We start from the raw sequence: 22,062 nt of genomic DNA, 5'->3' as shown, positions 1-22,062 counted from the left end.
CGGGTTGGAGGCCCAAAGGAGTGTCCTGCCCCAGGAACAGGGAAACTTAGGGCCATCCAGGATCTGCCCCAGTGGCCTCTTGCCTAATGTGTGACTTTGGGTCAGCCCCTCGTCCTGCCGTGGAATTGAGCTGCAACGCCCCCCTGCCCTCCCCCCCTTGTCACATTTGGAGGACACTGACCACGGTAACAGTGGAACCCTTTGCCAGCCTCTGGCATCCTCTTCCTGTCGTGTGAACACCCTGGGCTCAGTTTTTGTTTCTGCAGCAGGAGGGCATTTAACCACCTGAGAGATTCTCAGCTTTTGGAATTAAATGTCCTTCAGTCAGTCTATCAAAGATGTGGGATCTGTTGTGATAGAATTAAAATGCTTACCTTTTCCTAGAAAGGTGTTTATGTGTGGGCAGGTATGGGGTGCCACATTTATAACTTGTGGTAAATTTTTAAAGATAGAAATTGCAAGAGTATTGTTGGGAGTCTGGTGTGTAAGGCATTTGCTGGAAGATGTGCTGCTTTGCAATAGTATTAACATGTATCGAGCCCTTATGCGTATAAGTAGTTACTCTTCCTGGTTACTCTGGGTAGCTCTTTCTTCCTGCGCTGGTACACAGGGTCGCCCCTCTCTGATGTAGCCCTGCCCTGGGTTATTCTAACTTCCAAGGACAGCAGGCTCCCTTGCAGGGGGTCTAAGCCTGTGGTGGCTGTGAGCAGAAGAGGTTCCTGTTAGTGACCTGAGAACTCCCTCTGCTGGGAGGCACGAATGCAAAGGGGAGCAGCAGTCCCACCTTGGAGGCGTCCCAGTCTTCAAAGGATGGAACTAGAAGGGCCTTTAGAGACCATTGACAATAGTGCTCATTGTATATGTAGAAAAGAGGCCCAGAGAGGGATGGTGGTTCAAGGTTGCACAGCTATATAGTGTAACGGCAGGGCTGGGACATTGGTTGCTTCGTTCCTTGTCTAGTTCTGTTGTTTGTGTTAATTCTGCATAATGGGCCAACAGCATTCCCAGAGAGGGGCATCAGTTTAGAGACCTTGCTGCCCCAGCTCTGTGGTTGGGGAGATTGTTGGGCTTTGGGATTTTTCATTTTCTTTTCCATTGCCAGGAGCAAAGGACCCCTAGTGTTTTGTGGACACAGACCACCCAGGAAAGTGATTCGCGCCTGAGAGCAGAGCCAGTCGTGGTCTGAGGTGACATGGGTGTAGACTACATGTGCTGTTCTCCGTGGCTCTCCTTTTCCTTGTAAACAAACCTCCCCCACCAGACAGGTTTTCAGCCCAGCTCCTCTGCTCTAAGGTGCTGGGAAGCCGTCGCTGTCTGTCTGCGCTGCCGGGGGAGAGGTTCCCGGAAAGGATGGAGAGCCCCAGGCAGCCGGGAGGGGAGTGTGTGAAGAAGATGGTTAGGTAACTGGATCATTATTGAAATGAGGCAGCATGGATCTCAAAGTTAAGTTGCCATGAAGGGAAACCTTGGCGGCGCTTGAAGATTTAGAGGTTTAACAATTGCAAACTTCCGCGCTTCCTGCCGACTGCTCTGTGCAGTGTGTCTGTTTAGTGTAGTTGGGCACTGTCACATTTTATATAATTGAAGTTTGTCCTCTCAAATGTCAAAACTAAAACCAAACCCAAAGTCTTTTTTGATGGGAATATTTTGGAAATTTCCCGCCTCTCTGTGCTGTTAAGTGGAATACCTGTGGACCGTCTCCAGGGTGGTGTGCCATTCTCGCCTCTGCCTGGGTGGACAGGGCGGACCAGGTCCTTCTGGTTGACGGTCTGCTTCTCGGTGTTCGCCTCTGTCCTCCCTGTGTGCTGTCCTTGCCCCTACAGTTCCCTCAACACCTCGTCACTTGCTGCCTACTCTGTCGAGGACTGAAAATCCACGGCACCCGCCTTGGTAAAGTGTAGGGAGCAACACATCTGAGTGCCTCTCTTAGAGACTAAGATGCAATTGTGACACCTGTGAAAGAAGGCAGAGGCTGTTTCCATTCCTCTCTTGAGGAGAAAGAGATGATCACAGGTCTGAGCTCCAAGTCGGGAAAAATATTTACTTCCTCTACATTATGTGTTTCTTCATTGACTTGTCAGAGATCGGAAGACCGGCTAGGTGGTCGGGCTCAGCGGTTGGGGCTGGTGTCCAGAATACTCATCACCCACTAGAGGGGCCACGGCAGGTGCTGCCACAGTGTCATTTGTGAGTGGGAAATTACATGGGAAATTAGCTTACCTCCATGGATGCAAGAGAGAATTGTAGCTGGCATTTGAAAATTCATTAGCCTCCTACCTTCTCCCTGTTGGAAATGTAACTGTTACAGATATACCAACCAATGCATCTTGTAGTAAACTCTGATGTCTGAACTGTTCAGGATGATTGGGTTAGAATACGGAAGACTTCCAGTTAAAGTATTACTCTGTATTAAAAATGTGTTTTATGTCTATAAATTAAACATTAAAATAGACTACTCTGGGGGCTGGCCTGGTGGTGTAGCAGTGAAGTTCGTGCGCTCGGTTTTGGTGGCCTGGGGTTTGCTGGTTGGGATCCCGGGCACAGACCTACACACCAGTTATTGACCCATGCTGTGGCAGGTGTCCCACATATAAAATAGAGGAAGATGGGCACAGATGTTAGCTCAGGGCCAGTCTTCCTCAGCAAAAAGAGGAGGATTGGTGGTGGATGTTAGCTCAAAGGTAATCTTTCTCCAAAAAAAAAAAAAAAAAAATATATATATATATCTCTTTCTCTGAATTATATGCTTTATTCAGCTTATCTGCATCTGGATTATCTAAATCATGTACCCATTTAAATTCTGACATTCACCTCTTCTTTTGGGATGAATTGTTTTGATATAATTAGGATCTTTTTTGATTCTAGCCTAGCAGTCCCTGAGAGAGAATAACTCTGATTATAGTAACATCTTATTACATTATATTCTACTAATTCAGAATTTGTGATAAGGTGGCAAGACAAAGTGGAAATGTGTCCTTCCTCTTGTGGAAGAAACGAATAGCAGTGACATGATCCTGGAGCTCGGACTTGTGCTCAGATCAGACTTGTAGTCCTTAAAGAAGGGATCAGACGACTTTCAGACTCTTTGGAAATGTCTGTTTCTCTGCCCATAATTAATTGGGAGTTAACAGTCCCTCCCCCATCTCTGCTTTCCACAGTTTAGTTGGAGTAAGTATGTACAATGTCAAACTTATGAAATTGTCTTTCTTAAATATTTTATGTAAGCCTTCTCTTCAGTTTTGATGAGGCTTTAATTACCTCACCCAGTGGTGGTTTCCTGACACGAGCAGGGGACATCTTGAGCCCAAGGGAGGTGGAAGCGCTCACCCGTGGCAGTTCCCAGAATGCTGACCCCAGTCCAGGGGCTGAGGGTAGATTAGAGTGGTTATGGCTCATTCGCTTCCTTGTGTTCAGAATTTTTATTGAAGGCATCTAATGCAATCTAGAGTTTGCTGTGTTTAGTACTCCTACAGTATAAAAGCTTATAAATAATAGGATTTATGCCAAGCAAAGGTAAGTTTCAGTCTGTTCCCTATCTGAATACAAATCATTAATGGAAAGAGTGCAAATTAGAGGTTTTTCCCTAGGGTCAAATATTTAGCTCCTCAGGGATTAATTAGCCAGACTCTGTTTTCCTTATCTGCTGCCTGCTGCTCTGTAATTTTTCTGATAGTCATCAGTGCCACTGGGCGTTAGGCAAAGAGAGTGATTAACTCTTCCGAGATTTCTCCTCCCCTTCCTTTTATATGGCTGCGCGCGTACGCGCGCGCTCGCGCTCTCGCGCCTCGCGCTCTCGCGCTCACACACACTAACTGCTGTTTATTAACCGCTTGTGGAGCAGGCGTTAGGTTAGGCCTGCTCATCCATTTTTCCTGAGTCCTCGCATGAACCCTATTAGCTGGGTGTAGCTGAGGAACTGAGGCTCAGAAGTTACATGGCTTGTCCAGGATCTCACGGCAGAGCCAGGCTTCAAGCCAAGGTCCCTCTGACCCCTTGGCTGATGCTCCTAAACACACCCCCTGCCTTGCCTCCTGTGGCTTTCACTATCGACTACACATCTCCCTCTACCACGTGTGAGCTCCTTCAGGGCTGGACCTGGGTGCTGGGCCCCTTCCGGACCTCCTAGAAGTTGTTTATTGGACTCAGCTAGAAGGTATAGGGGGAAAGAGGTCAAATGAACTGCAGCAGAGGCGCGCCCTGTGGTGGGCTGCCTGTCCCTCATTCCCCCGGGTGATTGAGGCTGCGCTCACACACAGCCGTAGATGAGTGCTGGAGGAGGATTCTGTCCTGGTTGCAGGGGGCACAGCGTGCGTTCTGACGGGGCAGCCCTTCGACACACTGAAGGTGAAGATGCAGACGTTCCCCAAGCTGTACAGAGGGCTCACTGACTGCTGCCTGAAGACCTACTCCCAGGTGGGCTTCCGGGGCTTCTACAGGGGGACCAGCCCAGCGCTGATCGCCAACATCGCCGAGAACTCCGTCCTCTTCATGTGCTACGGCTTCTGCCAGCAGGTGGTGCGGAAAGCGGTTGGATTAGACAAGCAGGCAAAGCTGAGGTGAGTCGAGGACACGGACACTCTTTTTTGTTTTAAGAAAAACCAATACCATTGTACAGTCAGGATTTTTATGATACCTTATGGGGAAGGAGGTTTCGTTTTTTAAGATAACTACTTTCTGATTACGAATTTATACACTGTCGTCGTATAAAACTTGGAAGACACGTATGCATCATGCAAAAGGAGAATTGCCCATGATCCACCGTGGAAAACGAACCACTCGTACGTGTTGGTATTCAGGAAGATACTTTTCAAATGCCAACGGTGGTGTTGCTGCTCGTGTGGGCAGAAGTGCTGGACTGAAACCATAGACACAGCTTGTGACCCATGTTATGGGCTCCAGTTCATCAGCAAAATGCAGAGTATTGGAAGACGTTGCCCGAGCCAAATAGGTTTGAGGAGAACCTTGGAATTTTAGCAAGGGTCAGAAGCATCTGAGAAGATGCCGGTGAACCTGCGGTTTCTTTGGCTGAGTCTGCCCCAATGTCAGACTTCGGCTTATGCTTGGTCATCCCTTGGGTGTTTATTATACGGACAAAAAAGAATTAGGAAACCACTGGCATGTACCTTGGATAGCATCCCTCCTTTGAACATTGATTTGTCTTAAATCACTTAAAATTATTGTGTCGGCTTTGTGGTTGCAAAGGGCGGTCTTATTGGGTGTTTTGGTAGGAATTTGAAACCCTAGTGCAACTACAGGTCCCACATGACTAGAGTGGGTTCCTTTATATAGAAATGTTCTCTGGAGGTGGCTAGAAGTCTAAAGATGTGCCCCTTTGTAGACAGGAATTCTATCTTGATGGATGGAACTTGCTCTTTAAAGGCTTGGGACTGGATGAGGTCATCCGGGGAGACAGGATCTATAGAGGGTTGAGCTCTGGTGATGGGACCCACCAGCACAAAGGGGTCAGGAAAGAGCGGAAGGAAAGAAATAAGCAGGAGACCACCCAGGAGAGAGTGGTATCCCACGATGGAGACTGACAGAAGGAAGACTGTAGCGACCGGAGCTCTCCCAACTTGAGGGTGAGACTTTCTACTCTGGGCGACCTGGAGTTTGGGTCTCCTTCAGCATCCTTCGAAGGACGAATGAGGGAGAAGACAGGGAAACAGTGAGCAACCACGTGAGAAAGTCCTGCAGGAAAGAAGCCATCCTATTCACTTGGCCTAGCCCAGCACTCTCATCCTTTTGAAGTTGGGGGGCTGCTGCTTTTTCATCCTGCAGACCGGTGTTTGCTCATTACCTGTTGGGAAATGCCCCCTTAGTTTACAAACCTCCGAGGTGTATGTTGTGTTTTTAGCCCTCACTCTGGTCCTGTGAGGGGAGCAAAGCAGGTGGTGATATCTGTTTGGTCGACGGGGAGACTGAAGTGCAGACACTGACGTGCTCAAGGTCACTGGTTGGTAACTGAGAAAGCCAGGATGCAGACCATGTCTTCTGAGCCCCCAGCCAGCAGTCTTTCCCTACGACCCCAGTCGGGGCTCTGGAATATTTTTGGGGGTCAGACCCAGAGAAAAGACTAATAAGCAGAAGTAGTGAAAAGTGCCTGTGAGAACCTGCTGTGAATTTCTGCAGTAGTGTTGTAAATATTTGTCTGCTCTCGGTTCGAACTACCTTTCGTAGTGTTCTCCTTTGACCTTTGCCTAGATGGGATCTTACACAGCAAGGGGGGTCCAGGTACATGTTTGTTGAATGGGTGACAAACAGTTGGTTCTTAGAAAATGCCACCCTACGCCTAGTGCCGTTTCCATTCCAGTTCTGAACATGTATGCTCTAGGCCCAGCTGGGGGCCTGTGGCCCTCATTTAGCACAGTGGCAGCTGAAAGTATTTATTAGAAAGCCGAAGTCCACTGCACATCTGATGTGGCCTTGTCGTTGTGCTGTAACAAAGTGCTTGGTGGTCATTCAGCGTCCGAGCCGTTGCTGCATCTTGGATTGACTAGACAGCTGTGTTTGTGGATGCCACCTTTGTTCCAGCGGACTTGGCAGATTCTGACCCCCATTGACTATTGCCTGTCAGCAGGTTGACAGAGAGTCCCTGAGGGAGGCAAGTACGGATCTGCAGGCTGGCTGGAAGACAGCAGACGCCATTTAAGCTTTGGTTTTGACAAATGAGCCAAGTAGGAGTGAAGGGGGAAGGAATGGAGTGAACGGCCTGGGGCAGTTTCCACACTCTGGAAAGCTGTGTGCAGATACAGTCTTGAGTCTGGCTCTCCTCTGGAAATGGTCGGATGTTTGGTTCTCTAAGATCAAAAGGAAGTCCGTACTGCAAGCAGTGTCTTCCTCCCGGAAGAAAACCTTGGCTGAGCCAACTCTTCTGAGAACCCTGAGTGTGTGACAAGCTGCCTCAGCCCCTGGACACCTGCCTTACACCCATGTGCATCACCGAATAGGGAATAGGAAGTCAGGGCTGAGATGGGAGGCAGCCCTTGATTTCATGTTAATACTGACGTTAGTTTGTGTAACTGTTAGTTTAATGTAACTTTAGGACAACTGAGTGTGGTAGGTCAATTAGGCTTCTGCTCACAGTTTGCGGAAAAATTATTAGGGGATCTCTCTGCCTCGGGCAGTTGGCTGCGGGGAAGACCTCCTAGGGCCCTTCTGGAAATCGGTGACCCATCCTGGTTGTTCAGTGACAGCATGATGCTGACATTTAAAGGTGAGCGCCAGGGAGCCAATTGTCCTGCTTTGAGCAGTTTGGTCCTTCCTGCCGTGGAAAGGATGGTCCCATCCCACGTGACAAAACACCATCCCAGTGTTTGGAGAGGATCTTCTCTTCTGATCCCCGTGAACTCTCCGAGAAGTCTTCTGGCAGTTTGTTTCTCAGACTTTCCCCCATACTCTTGGACTCTCACTGGATTCCACTGTCACAGCCCTGCTGGTGACTGTGGCTGGTGGTACTAAACCCATAGGAGATGCGGTGAGTGCTTCCGCTTTTGGACTAATGTGCGTTCATTCCTCCGTTTACATTTCCAGTGTAGTCATTTTACCTACAACCCTCGAACTGCTGACGTGCACCGGCCTTATGCTCTCCTCCAGCACCATCACACCCTCATGCCGTCTGTTGCTGAGGTTGAGGCGGTCATCAGCTGACCTGGGAAATCTTTCTGCAATGGCAGCTTTTTGGTTAAAAATTTATCCTGGGTTTTCATCTGTGGCAGTTATATGCTCCACTGCTCCAGGTTGGATTTTGAGCATGTAGGCATAGCCTCAGAACCTAGTTTTATTTAAAGCTTAGCGGCAAATACACTAAAGTATTAATAGTGTATGTTTTTGGGTGATGGGACTATAGGTAATTTTTTCCTCCTCCATGGTTTTTGGTTTTGTTTTGTGTGTCACTGTGTTTCTTGTTCTGGCTGCTGTAACAAAATACCATTGACTGGGTGGCTTAAACAACACACATTTGTTACTCATACTTCTAGACGCTGGAAAGTCCAGGATCAAGGTGCTGGCTGGTTCGGTGTCTGGGGAGGGCCCTCTTCCTGTTTTGCAGAGGGACCACTTTGCTGTGTCCTCACATGGCAGAGAGCGAGCACAGCCTAGCTCTCTGGTCTCTTATAAGGGTGCTAATCCCTTCATGAGGACTCCACCCTCGTGACCTCATCTAAACCTATTACCTCCTACAGGACCCTCCCCCCCCTCACCCCGCAAATACCATCACATTGGGGTTAAAGGGTTCAACAAAGGAATCTGGGGTGGGGGGCGCAACATTCAGTCCATAGCGTTGTGACTGATAAAGGCGCATGGATCCTGCAGTCAGGCAGACCTGGGTTCGAATCCTATCATTGCCACTTAGCAGCTGTGTGACTTTGGGCACAACACGTATCATGTCTAAGTGTCGTTTTCTCCGTGTGGCAGTTGGGGTCTTGCTGTTCGCCTCACCGAGTTGCAGATCCTTCAATGAAACAGCACGTGCACGTTCCTGGTGGGCACTCAGGAAGTGTTTCTCTCCCTTCATCTGCACTCTCCTTTACCACTGAGTTTCAGCGCAGTGAGTGCTGCATGAATGAACGGCTGGACAGGTAACTGGTCTCCTGTGCTGTGTCCTTTCAGTGACCTGCATAATGCGGCTGCCGGTTCCTTCGCCTCCGCGTTTGCTGCCCTGGTGCTCTGCCCCACTGAGCTTGTGAAGTGCCGGCTACAGACCATGTACGAAATGCAGATGTCGGGGAAGATAGCCAAAAGCCAGAAGTAAGCACCGCTTGGGCACAAACATTAGGTCTCGAGCATGTATTGAGTATTTTAAAAAATATATTGTACTAAAATTAAGTGACAGATATAGAAACAGATTTGTCTAATCCAAAATACTGTTTCTAGAACTTCTACCAATCAGAATAATTTTCTGAACGGACTATTTGTGGTGGTCGGACCCACCCCCGAGGCCACAGAACATCATAGACAGGTGTTTAATAGCCCAGAAGTGATGAAGCCAGGAGCTTCTACCCCTTTTGACCGGTTGAGGGCATAAGGCATGATCCCCAGCTGTTTTTGGAGGCACATGGCAGACAGCTTTGGAACTGTGTGTGAGAACTGAGCATTCATAAGGGCCGCTTGGGTTCTGAGATGAATATTTGATGCTCTTTCCCAGGTTTCACGTAGATGTTCAGGCTGATCGCCTCAGATCCCCGCGGTAACTTTCTTTACGCCCCTCCCTAATCCTTCAAGGGGACCTGCAAAGGGCGCCAGTTCTGGGAACACTGAGCAGGACCGTTGTGAGCATAGCTGCCCTTCAGATCAAATTCCTCTCCAGCTCAGTCTTGAAAGATCCTAGTTACCCTGTGAAGGTGTATATGTCACGTACATATGATTTATTTGAATTGTAAAGCAATTTATTATCCTGATTAATCTCAAAACTTGCTTATTTATCTTCACATCTGGCTGACTGCAGTTCTGGGGGTGAATATTGCTGTGGTTAACTCAGACCCTGTCAATCCACTGGGGAAAATTGGTAGATAAATTGACCATTTTCAGAGTTACCAGTCCCCTTGCAGCAGCGAGGCTGGGGTTTGTAATAGAGCCCAATTTCCTGCACCCTTGGGATTCTTTACAACCAATTTGAATCTATTATTCATAGCCCAGAGTCCAAAACTGTGAGTCTTTAAGACTTTTTATTGAGATAGTATGTGTACACAGTAACACGAACACACACAGAAATCGTAAGTGTGAAATGAACATGCCTTTGTAACCAGTGCCCAAGAAGTAGGACGTTAATAGCCCCCAGAAAGTTGCCCTCATGCCCCTTGAAGTGGTTTAAGGTATTTTTAAGGAAAATAGTTAGGTCCAAAGGACTTAGGCAGATGGACAGCTTGCGTGAAAGTAAGTACTGGCTGACTGTATTTTAGGCATAGCAGTGGCCACGCAGGGGTGTAGAGTAGCTTGGGGTTAAGACTTGGATGGGAAGGTAGGCTGGCCGTGTCGAGTTGGGTTACTTTGTTACGTTCACATCCGAGGATGAGAGCAGCATTGCAGGAAGGACTTGGCTGATGGATAATACCTGATGAAGCCTTCTGAAGTCCGAGGAAGGAAGATAATCATTAAAAGCAGGTGGCCTTTATTATCTCTGGGCTTGGTCCTTCATTGGTCCAAACTGAGTCACCTGCTCTCTGAGAACAAAGTGAGGAGTGAGGGGTCCGCCAGGCTGCTGAGTGTGCGGGTTCTGCGCTCTTCCTGCCACGGCGCACGTACTCGGGAAGAGGAGTCTAGATGGACGGGGTGCTGTGTTCCGGCTGCTGCAGGACTCGGATCTGCTTAATTAGAAAGCCTTGCACCACTACCTCTCTAAGAACTAAGTCCTGGTGCTTCTTGCCTTACAGGAGCTGTAGCTCCATTCTTAGAATTTCTTTTGTCTTGCCTTAAAGTAATGTTTAATGTTACTTGCTCGTTTCCCTGCACTGACACAGAACAAGACAAACCCTAAACACCTGAACCAATTTTCTCAGAACACAGCAGATCAAAAGAAAGGTTGGGGAGATAGAAATCGAGGGAGGTAAGGGACTGGGCAAATAGGATACCGTTTTATTCTTGCTGAGTTTGGACAACTCCTTATTGTAATTTTGCTTATTCCGTATTGAAAAATTGGATGTTAGCTTTTTTACATCTTTGATAATATGCCTTCTAGAAATGTGTGCATCCATTTTAATGAGATTTCTTTACCCTGGAGTAGTTCAGGTGACAAAGGTTGTTATAAAATAGCTGTATCTGAGCTTCCCTGAGATTTCCTTCCCACAGCGGCCTTTTAGAACTCTGGTTCTCTGTTTACAGATTCAGCTGCTTCGCCTCCTGTAACTGTCTCTCTGTGTCTCCTCCCAGTACAGTTTGGTCTGTCGTGAAGAGTATCCTTAGGAAGGATGGCCCCTTGGGCTTCTACCATGGACTCTCGAGCACTTTACTTCGAGAAGTACCGGGCTATTTCTTCTTCTTCGGTGGCTATGAACTGAGCCGATCGTTTTTTGCATCTGGGAGATCAAAAGATGAACTAGGTAAATGTATTTGCGTGGACGGCGGGTGGGTTGATGGTGTCCGCTTCCCGACTGTATGGTTGCTGCGGATTCCGTGCACTCTGCGCCGCCTTGTAGGGGATCCACCTGGCACTGGGGAGATTCTAAATCGCAGAAAGTAACAGGGCCGAATGATTTCTAGCATCTTCTTCTGGGCTTCATAATTTCCTCAGGACAGGGGCTGGAGCAGCACATCCCAAACTTCTTCCCTAGAATAACATTTGTGAATTTCTTCTGGATCTATTTTCGGGAAGAAGAAATATAGAAATTACTTTCCCTGTGGGAAATTACCTATAAGTCAGCTTGCAATAAACTGAGAACTTGGTAATAAGTCTTGATAGTGTTTTGAGAGCAGTGAAAAGTGTAGTTCTTTCTAGTTTGTTCTCTTTAGCTGCTGGATACAACCATATCATTGTTTGAATCACATGGGTGATAACTTTTTTCTTGAACACCTCCCTTCATGGTTGGTGGACTTATTCTGGGGTTGGTCAAGCTCCCAGGCTTAACTGTCTTGTTTAATAAGACAACCTTGGTTTTTCATGGTAAAGGAAGAATCAGGGCTGTGGGGCATTAAGATAGTTAAGAGAAGGCTGATAAATGCCTCACCCTGCATTTCAGTGGCCTCTATTCTCATTCCTCCTGTAAGGCGTTGCCATGCTGCTGGGGGCCTGCTGATTCTAGGGGCCAGCCCTCCAAGGATGGCACAGGAGGGCCACAGTGCCACAGTGATCAGCCTAAACATGACCCTCGCTCGGGCTTCTCATCCTGGCATGATGAGGGGTAGACCCAGGCCACCAACCGGAACCTTATGCTCTTAGAGCTTCGACAGTCTCCTCAAGGAATTGTGTTTGCAGCGTTTTTGTTTGTACCTACCTCCGGCCACTGCCATTGGCCTCTGGAAATATCACATCAGCTGCCCTTGAGACAAAATACTGTTTGCCAATTTTCTTCTCTAGGCCCTGTCCCTTTGATGTTAAGTGGTGGCGTTGGTGGAATCTGCCTCTGGCTTGCTGTATACCCAGTGGATTGTATAAAATCCAGAATTCAAGTTCTTTCCATGTCGGGGAAACAGGCAGGATTTCTCGGAACCTTTATAACTGTTGTGAGAAATGAAGGTGAGTCTGGTAATTGCAGAAACAGGAGGTATGTTTAGAGGGGCTGGTCATTTCGGTGCTAGTCTCGTTGAGGTGGTCAGGTGTGTAATTGCTTTCTTCCCCCTCCGCATATCCCTTTTCTAGTACTGTATATTAATCCACATTTGTGGATTTCTGTTTCCAACCCCCTTTCTTTAGTTTAGTTAGTTAGTTAGTTTAGTTAGTTTCATTATTCTCAAGAAAATTTAAAGTTCTTATTCCTAACCCCTGGCCCGGGTACCTGTCAGGATTCTTTGTTCTCAATAGCCTGGAGGGAATTGTTAACTAGGGGCTTTGTCTAAGGGGATAGGTGTTTTGAAGTTAGCACCACTTGTTTTGCATAATGTATTATCAGAAAATTATCTCTAAGAACCACGAAGGGATTTAAAAGAATGTACAACATCCTTAATGCTAAGACTTCTGGAATTAGAAATGCACTAAGCAACTTCTGAAGGTAATTTGCTATCAATTTTTAGAGTTAAGCAGGAGGATAAAGATTTTCCAGTTAATGTTTGTTTAAAGCCAGTTTTATGCAACTAGTGAGTAAAGTTCTGTCCTTCCAGCATCCACTGTACGTCTTAAACCTTGGGATGTGAATGTCCCTGTCTTGATTTTAAGAGAGAGAGCAGGGGCCGGCTCCGTGGCCGAGTGGTTAAGTTCGCGTGCTCCGCTGTGGCCGCCCAGGGTTCGGATCCTGGGTGCGGACATGTCACCGCTCGTCAAGCCATGTTGAGGTGGCGTCCCACATCCCACAACTAGAAGGACCTGCAACTAAGATATACAACTATGTACAGGGGGGGGTTTGGGGAGATAAAGCAGAGAAAGAAAAAAAAAGCACCATAACAATATGCAGAAACTGTTTAGTTTGTATCCCAAATAGAGTGCAGACATCTTGTACATTACTGATAGTAACCCCTCTTTAAATTTGCATAACACTTTATGATTTTACAAAGTACTCACACCTCAATTATCTAACTAGTTCTTCATAACTACCTTGGGCAGTGCTAATGCTAGAAACAGGTCTCTGACTTCAGTGCCGGTGCTCTTTCTGCTGGCCCCATGCCTCGTGGCCCTCACCCCCCAGGAGAAGCTGCAAGGCTGCTGCCTCCTGTGGCTCTGTGGTTGCCTTCTGTCTGCCCTCGTGAGGCCTCAGCTCTACCCAATCCATTTACCAGAAGTTAACCAGGTGTGGAATTGGTATATGTTACCTAAGCATCAACCAGCTTTGCTGGGAGACCTGACACTTGTCCTGTTTCTGTTAGTTGATTTGTTTCCGTCAGTCCAGGGAAACCCGGAAATAAGTCTTTCCATCACTTGTTGGTTTTTAGTGCTATTGGCTGGATTTCTAAGTGTAAAAATATCTATGCTTTGCAGCTTTGTGGGGTGGCTCCAAGGAGGGGAGTCTCAGTCTTCCATCACCTTTTATCTTCTAGGAATAATGGCCTTGTATTCTGGACTGAAACCTACTATGATCCGAGCGTTCCCTGCCAACGGGGCACTATTCTTGGCCTATGAATACAGCAGAAAGTTGCTGATGAGCCAGTTTGAAGCTTACTGACGTGTTCTGGCGAACCCAGATCCAAATAGGCGTTTGAGGGCTGCAGTTCATCTCAGGGCTTCATGGAGCACAAGACCAATGTGGAATGATTTTGATTTTGTGGGAAATCTGTTTTTGTCTTCTCTTCTTCTGCTTTAAATCTTCAGCTTTATGGAAGGACCTCTATTTTGCATCATGTAATTTCTGCTCATAATTGTATTGAAATAGAAAAGTTACTGCTCTTGTCCTTGGTGGGACTTTCAGGGCGAGCTGCTGGCCCTCTGTAGCGAATCTGAAAGGCTAAATACAGTTATATCAGGGCTTTTGCGTAGCCCTGTATGCGTACATGCAGTCTGGATGGTTATGTGTTGTGAGTGAAGCACACTTTGTTCCATGTTTGATCTCAAATCTCACCAGGAAAACCTAGAGGCGTTAACCACGTTTCATAAAGATGGTTATAAGTGATGGCTTAAGCCATCCTATATGTAGGGTCTCTTTTAAAATCTGCTTAGCACCTATACTATACTAAGTGGTTAAAGTTTTTAAAAAGTTTTCCTGTGGTGCTTGAAAACTAAAATATCCATCTGTGTTTTAAAGAGGAGGCCATACCTGCATACTGGTGTGACTTCCATGTTCTTGATTTGTTTCAGAGTAGGCATCCTGGATTTTCCCAGGATGCTCTACTGTTAAAATAGTGCCATTCATTTTCTAGGTGGAATCATATTCTACACTCTGACGTCTTGTTGGGTTTGGCCTAGAGCATCAGGCCTTTGGGCAACAGCATGCCCTCCCCGTGCCAACTTCCCTTCCCTCTCCTAAAGAGCTTCCTGTCTGCTGGGCTTTAGGTTGAGGAAGGGGCTGAAGGGAGGGGGCTGTGCTGCTGTGCTTTGTGAAGTCAGCTTGTGGCTGACAACAGCCCTTAGCTCCTGTCTTGCTCCTGGTCTGGGTGGGATTCCAGAGTATTGTGTTGGACCATCTATGGGCTGTTGATCTACTTTGAGCCTCTCACTCATTACCTGCACCAATTGGAAACCCATCCAGGGAGCAGAGCGCCAAAGCCAAGAGAAGCCCTCGTTCCCTGTCTGGTGACTGAGTGATGGGGCTCATGGGTGGAGTCCTCCCATCTTGGACAGAACTAGACAAAGTGTAGTGTTTGCACTCCACTGTGAGTAATGTCTGGGCTGACCCATTCTAACATGTCTCAGGATCCATACTGCTTGCCTTGCTTTTACAGTTTCGGAGCCTTTCACATTTGGTACTGGCAGTCAGTGAAGTTTAATGGTGACCATGTGGGGTGTGACTTTATAAAGCAAGGAAACAGGAAAAGTAGTTTTGTTAAACTCTGCCATGTATGTGTACTAACCACAACAAAACCCCCAGTTCATCCGATCCCCAGACTTGGGGATGGGCAGCTGCTCCTTGGCCACCTGGTGTAAGAGAGTCCTCCTCGTCACCACTAAAGCAAGCCGCCTCACTCCGTGCCGCTCCAAGACCAGCAAGGGCTCTCGCAGTAAAAAGTGTTCTTAAGCAGCCTGTGAGACTGAAAGCAGGCAGCCTGACAATGTTAATAGTAGTCCATACCAGGTGTGTCTGTCCCTGTTGGCAGAATGTAAATAATTTTTCTACCTTGCTTTTCTCTCCATACTTAAATGGTCAGTAGCTACTGAGGGGAGCCTCATCTCAGCAGTCTTGGCTTGAAGTGAAGTAGAAAATGGGACTGGCTTCCAGCAGGAAGTGAAGTGCTTCAGAGTCTGTGGTCCCCCTGCCCGGCGCCTGTGGGTCGTCTGGGGGTTAGCCCTGTCGGCAGCAGACCCTCTCATGTTGTCCTTTAAGGATTGAACTAAGTGTCTTGAGTAGAAGCCGTCTGAGGCAAGGAAGAGTGAGTGGGAGTAAGGAATGGAAACCAAAGTCAGGAGAATTTTTTTTTTCATTCTGTTTGCTTAATTCATGGTTCAGTATTTGGGTACAATTGGTACCATTTCAGATTTGTACTCCAGACAAAAATATAGTAACTTGAAATATTGTGTTTAAAGAAATTCTATTGTTCTATCATCATTAAATTATTTACCTAATATTTGAGCATATGATGAGTTGTTTTGTTTAACTACTTTATATCCATGCAAAGAACTAAGTGACGGTGATGTTTGAGGCGTGTTTAGTAATATTCCGAGGTGGTGGTTTTCTTGCAACAAGCATTGGTTTTTGTCAGCAAGATTCCTGATGTAAAATTATTTCACTGTAGGTAAATGGACCAAAATACACACTTTTTATATACACTGGCGGTATGAAACTTGGCTCTCTGGAATCACTCCCCCTGCACCAGGCTGTGGATGGGACGGGACTGATTTGGCAGGATGCCATTCTATTTTTTAAAATAGTTAAACTTCTTGCTATTAAGTTTTGGATAATTCTATTTCAGATTAGTAAATTCTGTTTAAGAAAACCAGTATTATTCTGATGTATTATGATGGAAGTTTCTTGCATTGGTCAAAGAACGCTTCACACTGGGTTTGAAGAAAGCAATACCCAGGAGGCCCTAAACCAGTTCTTGTTAGGTGAGCAAAAGCAGGGGAGTGTGGTGACTCAGAATTGCCAGAAATCTTGATGCATTTTGGAGGATTAGGGGAGAGAAACCCCAACTGTAGTCCCCTTTATTTCTAAAAGCCAGGTTCTTACAAACTGCGCTTTCCTTCCCTTGTTGTTGGCAGTATTGAGAAAGGTGATTGGCTCGGTTGAAGAGTGAGATCGCAGTTTTTCCCCATTCCCCTAAGCCCGCCGCCGCCTCTGCCCTCTGTGGGTTGTTGCTCCAGGAATTTTAAAGGAAACCGTACAACGTATTCTGCCACAACACGTTTCTGTCACACAAATACAGGGAATAAAGTAGTCATAACGTGGAAGGAACTTGAAAGCATGTTCCTCCAAGACCTCTTCCTCCAAGGGGAGCCCGATTAGGGGAGTAAAATGACAACTTCTGTCAGAAAAGCAGAGAGTCTTCAGCTAGGCTGCTGCACCGGTAGCTGGGACCCTTTGTGGGCTATTTTGAGGGGAAAAAAGAGCACCATAACCAGGCAGCCTGCCAGGATTGCATGGCTTTCTGTGCCACCATGATGCCCAGCGGCTCAGAGCTCTACTCCCATCTGTGCCGCTCTGCCACCCACCAGCCCTTCTCTAAAGTATGGCTCTAGGTCCCCTTTAAAAAAGATACCTATGATGGCAACTGCCAGATAGTCTGAGCTGCCAACCTGGGTGGTGAGTGGTTAGCATGCCGGTTACGAAGTTGCTTAGTTGGAGTGGTCTGTCCCAAACCCTATTTTTTCCCCACGAACTTGTTGTTTTTTTTTAGTGTGCTTTTTGCCGAGCACAAGGTTTTCAGGAATGAGTACTGTTTTAGCAGAGGCACCGGTTCTTATCAGTTGCTACCTCTCACTTCTTGATAAATTCAACTTGGTCTAGACTGTTGAGAGCCTTGCCAATAAAAGGAAAATCACTCAAGGATAATTTAAATAAAGCCAAAATAGAACTGTTTTCAAGGACAATTATGGCCCTGAGATAAAGTTGCAGTGAAGGTACTTAGAATAAAATAGCACCCAGTACCAATGAGAATATGATTTCCGGTGGACACAGGGCTAGCGTGTGTTTATGACAGAAAGGTGACCTTGCCTCGCAGTTCCACATCACCCGAGTGAAGTCGGTTGTGAGTAGGGGTGGGTTGTAAAATAATCTAGATTTCTCCAGGCAAATATTTCCTTCGGCTTCACTTATGATGTTACGCAAAAGCAAAAGTTACTGAGATTCTTTATCCTTCATGTTTACCAAGATTCTGTTAGCCTCCCCGACGTCTGTGCCTGTAGAATTAAAGGAAGCTCGTCACACCGTGCGGTGCTTGGGACAAGAGAGAAGTGTGTGTTGGGGGTGGGGGACTGCTTGTGGAATGGTTCTTGGGGTTTGAAACAGTCTTTGCTGCCAATGTGATGTTTGCTAACAGACAGTTTGTAAATCAAGTGGAGGAAGAAAATAGGGATTGCCTTTCTAATAAACCTGAAATTACAAATGTGAAAGCAGGGAATACATACTTGTTCAAAAATATATAAGTAAATGAAATAACCCCACAGTATTGGGGAGAATCGCATTTTTAAAATATCTCGATTATTTTGATATGAAAGTTTTATTTCAAAGTTCTTAAAAGTGGTAACTTTTAATGTTCCTGTTAGTGCTGTTGAGTCAATTTCGACTCCCAGCGACCCTGTGGACAGCAGAGCAGAACCCTGCCCGGTCTTTTTGTACCATCCTCTCGCCTTCCAGCGCTCTATCAGACAATTCTCCGCTGCTCTTCACAGGGTTTTCATGGCCAATTTTTTTGGAAGTGGGTGGCCAGGCCCTTCTTTCTAGTCTGTCTTAGTCTGGAGTCTCTGCTGAAACCTGTCCTCCATGGGTGACCCTGCTGGTATTTGAAAAACTGGTGGCACAGCTTTCAGCATCACAGCAACATGCAGCTGCCACAGTATGACAACCGACAGATGGGGTGGTGTGGTTCCCTGACCAGGAAACGAACCCAGGCCGCAGTGGTGAGCACGCTGAATCTTAACCACTAACCCCCAGGGCTGGCGAGTGTTCCTGTGTACTGTGTTCCAAATTTATCTCAATACAGATGAAAACTATGTGTGAAGTATATTCCTTCAAAGAAGAAAAAAAAACTGCCACTGACATTTTACCTTTTATATTTTTAATAGATTTCTTAACACATGTACATATATGTAAATAAAAGTATACTGTCAAAGAGACAGGTTTTTAAGATGTCAACGTGCAGTAGGGATTGAAAAGACGTGATTCTGTCCTGGAAAGGACACTGTGCTCAGTCAGACGTTAGTTCTGGCTTTAAAATATATCTCGACTGCAAACTTTGGACCGTAAATTTTCCATGTCTTCTGTTTATGGGGATTATCCAGTTCGCTTCTTGAAAGATAAAGCCTAGAATAGAAAAAAAATCATTATGTTTAATTTTGGACTAAGAGGAAAGCCATGCAGCTGGGCCCGCTTGTTAGAGCTTTAGAAGAGACCTGGCCACGGTTAGGCTCAGCCCCTTCTCAGAGCCCGTCCTCCCACCTTCTCTAGGGAGACGCAAAGTATCTTAATCCTCAGTAACACAGCAGTAACAACATGTCGTCGATTCTTTTAACATTGCCTGTAATGGAGTTAATGACATCTGGGTTTAATAAACTAAGTTTCTATATGTGACAAATCAGCCAGAGAGACTCGATGTGTATTAAAACCCAGTAATAAAATACTGAGTGTCTTTTAAATGATGAAGCTGGCATTTTCATCTGATTAAGAATCTTGTAACTAATAAAAACAGCTTTACTAGGTAGTATGGAAATTTAAATGTTAAATCTTTAGAAACACATAAGTGAGGAGAAAAGTCATCTAATTTGTTGCCTCTCCTATATGATTATGGTGTTTTAAAGGAAAAAACTGTTCTTAGCAAGAACCACTTTTCAGGAGTAGCATCAAGTGACGTTCTGCCCAGATGTCTATATGAGGGACTTTGTTCCTGTTAGGAATCAAAGTTTATTGTTTGCAAACATCTAGGGAAAAAATTGCTAGAAATTTTCCATTAAATCCAAAGTTCAGTCTATCAGAACCCGTTAAATGTGTGTCATTGTAAGTGTGTAGGCTGGATGTTCAGTTCAGTGTTGCCTCACTGGACTTGTGTGATTAGATGTAGTTCAGGGTTGAAGGAAAGGCTAGGCTTGCATGTAGTGAGAACTATCAATTCATGCCACGTACAGTCACAACCACTTCTTCAAAACTCACCTGCACAAGGTTTTGGATATTACTTTCCTTTTGTATTTCATGGTATGGGGTTACCAATGATCTGAAATTTTCAGCACCACAAAACATACTCCTTAAAGTGAAGAACTTATAGACTCAGGAATGAGTTTCCAGATATGGTAGAAGATTCTTTGGAATAATAATCTTCAAATCAATTAATTTTTAAAAAAGCTTTCCCAATTTAGTTATTAGAAAATCATTTTAAATGGGAGACTATTAATGATTTTTTTCAGCTGTCTTTATGGTACTTATTGTGTCTTATAACTTCTGCCATTGATATAAATGAGTCAATCAGCTTTTAAACTAGCTGAAGCCTTGCTAGATGATGCCTTCTTTTGGAAGAGAATTTGCTGGTGGCCGGTCATCAGTAAATCAACACATACTGAGGACCTGCCATATTCGAGGTACTGAGCAGACTCATATTAAACTTCCATGGGAGGGATTTACCACCACACCCGAGATCTGATTAGAATACATTTTAACTTATAATGCAGTCCTATGGTATAGACCTTGAGGATGATGCATCAGGGGGTCTCAAGAATAACCATATTTTTTAAATACTCAGATTAAGATGAGTAAGGCAATGAAGAGTGGTGACTAGAGGACTTTTTGGTTTCTATAAATTGAGCTTATGGTAATCAGCAAAAGACTTGCCATTTCACCTTACACATACATTGAAGATGAAGCCATTTCTACTGGATTATATCATAGCCATACCTGTTTTTCATGAATGATGTATGAAAGCAGAAGAAAAACGGGCATTTGTCATAGTACTTAGGAATATTCTAAAAAGACATGGTTTAAAAATAAAAGGTTATTTTTCATAGTAAAATTGATACCAAGAACTAATCATTCCAAAGTGATTAAAATTCCTTCCTTTATTCATGTTTATCAGACAATTGTAGCCATTAAATATGCAGCACTTACAGTCTTTAACATTACGCTTAACACACAAAGGAGAAGGCTTTAAGAGAGGGCTCTTTTTTTTTTTTTTTGAGGAAGATCAGCCCTGAGCTAACATCCGCCACCAATCCTCCTCTTTTTGCTGAGGAAGACTGGCCCTGAGCTAACATCTGTGCCCATCTTCCTCTACTTTATATGCAGGACCCCTACCACAGCATGGCTTGTCAAGCGGTGCCATGTCCGCACCCGGGATCCGAACCGGTGAACCCCGGGCCGTCCAAGCGGAACGTACGAACTTAACTGCTGCGCCACTGGGCCGGCCCGAGACTGCTGTTCTTTTGCTGTTTCTACCAAAAATTTCAAGGAAATCTATTTTTTCTGTGATAGGTATTTATAAATGTAGACAGTGGTCTTTTAATCTGGTTTAGATAGTGCTACACAGAATCTACTAAGGATCTATGATTATTTATGCCCAAATATATTGTCCATTTCTACAAGGAGCAGCTGCATTGGATAATTAACCGTCATTATTGATGATGATAAAAATACCTAAATTTTTTGAAAGTGCTTTCATCTCATGGCCCTGGAAAATCACAAAGGCCAGGTATTACTAATGTCCCCTGGGTCAATGCCGTTACACCAGTGCTTCTGCTTGGTGTAGAGACCACTGATAGAGAATTCAAACTGGTCCATTATTCAAGGGGTAACCATCCACTGTGGGAACAATCCAGGTCACCTGCTTCAACATATTTACCATTTCAATACTTAACAGATTCTCTCCCAACAGGGAGCAAGCAGCAGCTGAAGGAAGGCACAGGAAATAAGTTTTAAATTGATCAGCATATTTACTTATTGGCAGTTCTCTTTGGTGATTTAATAGGAAGATGAAACTACTGAGGCTTAGAAATTTGTTATATACAGAATAATACACATTTTTTTTGAGGAAGATTAGCTCTGAGCTAACATCTACTGCCAATCCTCCTCTTTTTGCTGAGGAACTGGCCCTGAGCTAACATCCGTGCCCATCTTCCTCTACTTTATATGTGGGACGGCTGCCACAGCAGGGCTTGCTGAGCGGTGCCATGTCCGCACCCGGAATCCGACGGTGAACACCGGGCCGCCGAAGCAGAACGTGCGAACTTAACTGCTGCACCACCAGGCTGGCCCTACTCACACATTTTATGACTATCAATATAAACTATATACGTGATATTCAGAGTAATGACAATGGCAGACGTTCAGTTTTTCATAAAGTAAATATTAGATTAAAACTACCATTTACAATGTATTATAAATCAATTCAGAAGAAAATAAAATCTCCCTCACTTTAAAGTATTTTGTAAATTATGGGGAGTGATGAATTTTTTTTTTTTTTAGTTTGGCACAAGCTAGTGTTATTTTTTTATTTTTTTAATTTTTATTTTTTTCGGATGTACATCATATTTCAAATTCTGTATACATTACATCATGTTCACCACTCGAACACTAATCATAGTGCATCCCCTTTGGGAGTGATGTATTTTAAAGATACAAAAGAAAAATGTGATCACTGCTATAGAGTAAAACATACCTTTGTTGTTTTAACATCTTGGTTTTTGTATTTTTTTCT

The 22,062-nt window shown here is 45.2% G+C and overlaps 2 protein-coding genes across 13 annotated transcripts in view; one reads left to right on the top strand and one right to left on the bottom strand.

Moving 5' to 3' along the window:
* Positions 1 to 22,062, top strand: part of LOC138914995 (mitochondrial ornithine transporter 1) — a 110,302-nt gene that overhangs the window by 4,096 nt on the left and 84,144 nt on the right. For 8 of the 12 annotated variants that reach the window (XR_011427692.1, XR_011427691.1, XR_011427693.1 and 5 more), the window contains exons 3-6: positions 4,298 to 4,556; positions 8,608 to 8,745; positions 10,864 to 11,033; positions 12,008 to 12,166. Coding sequence is in view for 9 of the 12 variants with exons in the window: in XM_070239603.1 (XP_070095704.1) it covers positions 4,298 to 4,556; positions 8,608 to 8,745; positions 10,864 to 11,033; positions 12,008 to 12,166 (726 nt within the window). In the remaining 3 variants the exon portion in view is untranslated. Of the gene's footprint in view, positions 1 to 4,297; positions 4,557 to 8,607; positions 8,746 to 10,863; positions 11,034 to 12,007; positions 12,167 to 13,617; positions 15,796 to 20,654; positions 20,841 to 22,062 lie in introns of those variants that run through there. The other 4 variants (XM_070239595.1, XM_070239594.1, XM_070239599.1 and 1 more) reach the window with 2 other exon arrangements.
* LOC138918351 (phosphatidylinositol 3,4,5-trisphosphate 3-phosphatase TPTE2-like) overlaps positions 18,428 to 22,062 on the bottom strand; it is a 390,322-nt gene continuing 386,687 nt past the window's right edge. Inside the window, exons 31-32 of the mRNA XM_070239585.1 lie at positions 20,268 to 20,335; positions 18,428 to 18,689 (exon numbers count right to left, since the gene is read on the bottom strand). Coding sequence (XP_070095686.1) covers positions 18,578 to 18,689; positions 20,268 to 20,335 — 180 coding nt within the window. The 3' untranslated portion in view covers positions 18,428 to 18,577. The remainder of the gene's footprint in view (positions 18,690 to 20,267; positions 20,336 to 22,062) is intronic.

This window comes from Equus caballus, chromosome 17 (assembly GCF_041296265.1).
Source record: "Equus caballus isolate H_3958 breed thoroughbred chromosome 17, TB-T2T, whole genome shotgun sequence".
NCBI lineage: Eukaryota > Metazoa > Chordata > Mammalia > Perissodactyla > Equidae > Equus > Equus caballus.
Note: the sequence above shows the minus strand (reverse complement) of the source record. Positions and strands in the feature narration are given on the sequence as shown.